At 46.2% G+C, this 6,000-nt stretch overlaps 1 protein-coding gene across 2 annotated transcripts; it reads right to left on the reverse strand.

Moving 5' to 3' along the window:
- Nucleotides 1-912: 912 nt before the first annotated feature.
- Nucleotides 913-4,659, reverse strand: LOC112288133 (protein phosphatase 2C 51). 2 transcript variants are annotated; one of them, XM_024531984.3, is made up of 5 exons: nucleotides 3,592-4,659; nucleotides 2,567-3,165; nucleotides 1,822-2,184; nucleotides 1,588-1,693; nucleotides 913-1,458 (listed from the first exon to the last, which is right to left on the reverse strand). In XM_024531984.3, the coding sequence occupies exons 1-5, from the start codon at nucleotides 3,974-3,976 to the stop codon at nucleotides 1,148-1,150; spliced, it is 1,764 nt and encodes a 587-aa protein (XP_024387752.1). In that variant the 5' UTR covers nucleotides 3,977-4,659; the 3' UTR covers nucleotides 913-1,147. The 2 variants fall into 2 exon arrangements, with proteins under 2 accessions (XP_024387752.1, XP_024387755.1); XM_024531987.3 differs by having other exon boundaries at nucleotides 3,820-4,608.
- Nucleotides 4,660-6,000: the final 1,341 nt, after the last annotated feature.

Raw genomic sequence — 6,000 nt, forward strand, 5'->3', positions numbered from 1 at the left:
GAACGAATAGGTCGGATTGCCAACGAGCATACTTACATGTTCTCATTCCATCACAAACACCACCCGCAAGAAATAGGCAAATGGATTACCGGTGGATTCCGAATTTACTGGTGCTATAAGATTTTGCATCGTTCAAGCTGTATTGCTTACAAGACTTTGTGTAATGTTATCCTAAAACTTAACCGATTATTATTATGGAATCGTCTCTCTTCCATTCACGCCAAACACAACGCTGAAACATGAAATTGAGTATATCTCGACGTGTATGAGAAGATTAATTTGTTTACTACAATTTTAGGTTTTAGGCTTGCATTTGGACCTCCCATGTTGATGAACTTTCCCTTCGTTGGTCCAAGCACACGCCTAGAAGAAGCTATTCTAACAAATAAGTGTCAATATGTATATATATATATATATATATATATATGTTTTTTGAAGTTGAGTGAATAATTTGATGATGAGAAAACTTTATAATGATAAAAATTCAAGTCTTACAACATTCTTTGTGCTTCGAAGAGTTGCAAGAACTGTAACATCCCCTGTATCACATTGCCACCTTGCATTGATCATCATGGAATATCATACCTGAGAACAATCTTAATTTCACCTTGTGAATTAACAACACCTAAATAAAATCCAAACATCGACGTGTTTAAATCAGTGTAAGTCCTGCCCAACCCCATTGAAGTAAGAGTTGCATTCAAGATGTTGAACGAGGATTACCAGCCCTCGTCTGATGTAACGAGCAAGCACAAAACAATTTATTCATGGACAAACCATTTAAAAGAATCTTTTTACCAACCCTTCGCAAAGCAACATGACAAACATTTGTAAGACCTGCGAAAGCATGTCAGCATACGAATGTACGAATACAGCACAAACCGTTTCCAATTCACTGAAGATGAAACAATGTTATCCTCGAACTGAATGCAGCTTGATTTCCCAAGCATAGGTTTTAGTTAGTAAATAGACCCTTCAGCTTACCCTCAATTTCCTTCAGAACTTACCAGCTCTTTTCCCACTGTTCTGAAACAAATTAACTAAATATGCTGATCAAATGCATTAAGTCGTGATAAGGCACAGTAATCAAACGTGTACCATCCACGGGTTACCTATAATCTCAATTGCTGCCCCATCTAGCCGGATGCTATCTACTACTGGGAAATTTCAGATCCACCACCACAACACTAATATTGTCACTGCTACCTTTGGCTAGGGCAAATTTCACAAGAGTTGCTGCAGCTTGTGCAGCTGGTGTTTCTTCGTCCTGGCCATCTGCTTTTGGCTGACAATTCCTCTTACTATTCAGAGAGCGGCGTGCAACGTCACATGCCACCTCATTTGGCATCACATCCCAGAGTCCGTCACTAGCTAATATTAGAAACTCGTCGTCTTCAGTGCGTTTGACGCACTTCACTTCAGGCTCCGGAATGACATATGGCTTAAGATATCGATCACCTGCATCAAATAGGAGATGCAAATGCTTACAGAGAAGCAACACCTACTTCACCTCTAATGTATGACAATGTCGAGGTAAAAGATGCGAAAAACCTAAAACGATGACAGGTTATCAGGTAGATAACATACCTATGGCTCTTGACATTGCCAGCACACCAAGCACCCGATAACCATTCCAATAAATAACACGACCACCAGCAGCCTCTACGCGTGCCATCTCATCTTCTCGCTCTGGCTGCAAATTCAGATTCAAAGCCATTCATCGACAATCAGCAGGATTCCCAAAACACAACTTCACAAATTCAGTCGTCGTATTCAGATCCCCCGAACACGATTCCAAAACGTTCCTGAACGGTAGCATACCTTGTGATCCACAGAGAGAGGGATAGCAACTCCACCGCGAGAAAGGACAGCTCGAGAATCCCCACAATTTCCAATGATAATTTGACATGCACCCACAACTGCCACAATAGCAGTTGTTCCAACTGTCTCTGGAGCGATAGGTTCAGGGCAACATCTGGGATTACCGCTGGCTGAACACTCACCTTCCTCCAGACAAAAACCTCCCACTTCAGCATCTATCCTCCTGAAGCATTGAGTCATGGCCGTTTGCCATTGAGCTTCCCAACCAGGTAGGCTCTGGTCAAGATCTTGACCTTGTGCAAAACACGACTCAACTTCCTCTGCTAAAGCCTGATGCAAACGCTCCGCACAAAAATTTGCTGCCTGAGACAAACCAACACACAGACGTAAGAAGTAGGCTCAAAATGCAGGGTGCAGAGAGAGATGTCACACCAGTAAACAACAGATAAAATCAGAATGTTTCCTTTCCTTTCCTTTCCAATTATGCAACACCTCTTGTACACTACTACTTTTTAGTGTCCTACAAGGTTCGAAAGAAAGCCAACTCACTCGCCAATAAATATTCAAAATGAGGCACAGAAAACAGACATGAAAACTGTACTGTGCATAAACCTAGAACAGTTCATGTTCACAGTTTCTAGCTTATAACTTTCTGAAAATATACAAAATTACATGCATTTAACAAACTGCGCATACAGATGCACATCAATGATTATAAAAACAGTGCAAACAAACATTTACTTACCTGCGAGCCACCATGTCCATCGTAAACTCCAAAATAATGCAAAGGAGCTTCGTCCGAACCCGCAGTATAGCATCCTCCCACTTTATTGCAGGGCATCTTCATAAAAGATGATTTTGCTACTACAGCATCCTCCATTTCAGGTCTTCGTCCGCACAAACTTACTAATCCATGAGGCGGACAATCATGACTAGCAAAACACGGCACACTTGTTCCCCCGGTGTCGCCAAGAACATACTCCGTTCCAGGCGCTTGCGAAGGTAAAGCATCCTGGTATAAGTCACCAGGCATATCTATGTTTTGATTATTACCAAGTCCCCGAGTCAAAGTGTCGGAGGCAGTAGCAGCAGCCAAGCCTGCCGTTCCCAAACTTTCAGGTCCAGCTGCGAAATCCTTGATAGGTTCTTGCACAGCTTTCTTCTGCTTTCCAAGTGGACTCGGAATCTCTTCGGCAAAAGTCAACGTGGAACTCACATCAGACTCATCGATGTGGAGGCTACTGCTACTGCTTCCGCCACTGCCCATCCGGTCACTACTACTACTCCCTAAAATCTCACTCGCGTTGTTTGCACATCCATCTTCATTGCCAAGTCTAAAATCACCTGCATAGCAAACGCAATGGTCAGGGACTTACTAAACTCAACAAATCAACACAGAATGCTACGATACCCAATATGTGACCATGTTACAATCTACAATTCCGTTATCCAATACACTTGTAGAAGCTAGGATGGTGCCGCACATACTCGGAAATCACTACATAGGAGGACAGACATTTAGTTGTTACGGATAAAAAGCTAGAGCAGCGTCACTCAGACACCTAAAGTTGGTTCTAATGAGAAGCCAAATCTGTATAATACAACTCTGCATCTAGCCTCTAAGCGCGGGGATCGCATGGACTCTGTTGACAGATTCCATTTCAGCAAAAGGCTGCCCGATAAGAGGGACAGACTAAAGCGTAGAGGCTGCAACTGGCTGAAGACCAGCACAGCCGGAAGTTCAGCTTTGACGAGAAAAGCGAGACTGACCTCCGGACGGCCTCTTCCATGATGTGGATAGCGAAGAAGCAGCCTGCCCCGTCTCTCGAATCACTTCACAAACTGACAGCCTGTTTGCGCTATTCTCCTGTCTCCTCTCATCACTACAAGTAGAACCACACAGCGCATTGTCCCGATTTGTCATACACAAAGTATGGCTTCCGTCTTCATCTTCCCGTCGCACGTCAGAAATGCCAGAAACAGGGCGTGAGCGCTTACTTACGGGCTGCTCCACATAGACACTCGAGTTTGTCATCATCTTCAATCTCCGAATTTCCATCCTGCGACGCCTCAAAGAAACCACTCCATTTTTGCAGCCTGGCAACTCCTCCATCAATCCTCCGTGCGCACTTCTACAAATTTCAGCAGTGGCCATACCCTTCACTTAAATTACAGTCCGACCGTCCTCCATCCCCCGGCTTTCCACACTGCCTTCCACCATGATTAAATCTACCGCCTACAACACACCTGCATGCGCTCCAGCTCGCTCTTCTGAACAAGAGCGACCTACCGCTCCAAATACAAGCCCTCCACAACGCGCACCCGCTTCCACAAAAACCTCGGGCTGCTCGCTCCCAATCACAGACTCAAGCGCTCCCTCGTCTGGCTTCACCGCACACGCAACCTCCAACTGATCTCCAGCCTCAAAAGCATCCGCCCTTTCCTGCCACGCGCACAAACAAAACTGAATCACCACACTCTAACGCACCAACACAGCCCCGCCAGGATCGCTCACGGCCGCCGCAAATGGAGGTCCACTAGCCGGACACAAGGCTGGAACTGGACTCGACCACACTACTTCTACTACTCCTCCGCAGACAAGGCAGAGGTTGAAGACAACACGAAGACGAAGCGCGACAGGCTAGGGGAGCAAAGGGATGGCAAGGGTAAAGGAAGAGAGACACAATCTCCTATAGGAAAACACGGAGTGACACACGCAGATTGGTGGAAAGAGACTCGGGAGGAGAGGAGAGAGGGAGAGAGGGAGGGGGAGGAGGCGAAGAGCAAGCGCAGAATGATAGGACAGGAGTTGGTGCAATGGCTTGTTGATGATGTCGCCGTCGTCGTCGTCTTCATCGTCGTCGGGCATGGGTTGATGAAAAAGATCGCAAAAGAAGAAAGAAATATTGGAAAGGAAAGGCAAATACCACAAGAAAACGGGAGGCGAGAGAAGAGAGAGGAAAGGGAAACGAGAGAAGGAAGACAGGAGCACCTCTTCTTCTTCTCCTTCGTCGTCGTCGTGGTCTTCGTCTTCTTCTTCTTCCTCCTCCTCCTTCGTCAGGCAAAGGGAAGGACGCCACGACGCCAGGAGGCGAGAGATGGGAATCAGGGCTCGGCCTTCACTGCCCCTGGCCGAGGGGGTAATCGCTCGCTCGCTGGGGTCCGTAAAGAAGCCCACGTGGCGGACGGGGCGGAGTTGGGCGCTGGCAGGAGGTGATAGGCAAGGAGGCGAAACAAATGCGGTGCGTCATCGGGAACTGAGCCAATTAAAAAGATTTAAGGAGCCCACCCCAGCGATGCCCGCCATTTGGCGTGAAGCCACGGGCCCTCATCCTCCATCTTGGCTTGAACGTCGCTTGCCTCGTGTCGACGCTTTCTTTGCCCTCCCCTTCGTTCGCACTGCGATCCCCCCTCACTGGCACCCCGGGCATCTCCAGCTCACCCCCCCCCCTCTTTCTCCTTCCTCAACGCCCCGCCTGTTGCCTGTTGTCCGTTGCCCGTTGCTGCCCTTAACTCCGACCCGCTGTCCCTGCATGCTAGCCAGCCAGCCAGCCAGCGGCGACAGAAAACGCCGTGCCGTGCCTTGCCGTGACGTGCCGTGCCGTGGCCTGCCTGGATGTCCTTCTTTGCAACGGCACCAATCGCATCCCCCCTCCCTCTCATCCTTCCGTCAATCTCAACATTTCACCACGGCTTTCCCCTCTTATTTCTACACAAGTACCATGTCTGATTTAGATATACACACATGTGCACACAAATCAATGTAATCTTTTCATGATGCAACGAAACCAACATGTATTGACGATCGTTTTCTTCTGAAACATCTTTTTTACAGAATTGAGAATAATAGAGTTTATCATTATCATTCATGTCACTGGTGTATATCAGGAAATTTAGAGTGTAGTGAGTGGATTCCACAAATGCATCTATTCATATCTTCACACGATTTTCAATAAGAAATGCATCTATTGTATTTATTTATTTGTTTGTTTTCCAGTTGGTTTGATTGTTTGGTTTGGTTTGGTTTGGTTTGGTTGTTTGTTTGTATGTTTGTTTTTCCTGGTTTTTTTTCCCCACATTTACAAGAGAAATAAAATCATGATATCAAACGAATGAAAAATATGAGAGTAACAATTTGTTAATGAATAAACCTGAAGTCAATCAAGAGTAGAGTTTCAA

Source organism: Physcomitrium patens, chromosome 11 (genome assembly GCF_059467195.1).
Source record: "Physcomitrium patens ecotype Gransden chromosome 11, ASM5946719v1, whole genome shotgun sequence".
Taxonomy (NCBI): domain Eukaryota; kingdom Viridiplantae; phylum Streptophyta; class Bryopsida; order Funariales; family Funariaceae; genus Physcomitrium; species Physcomitrium patens.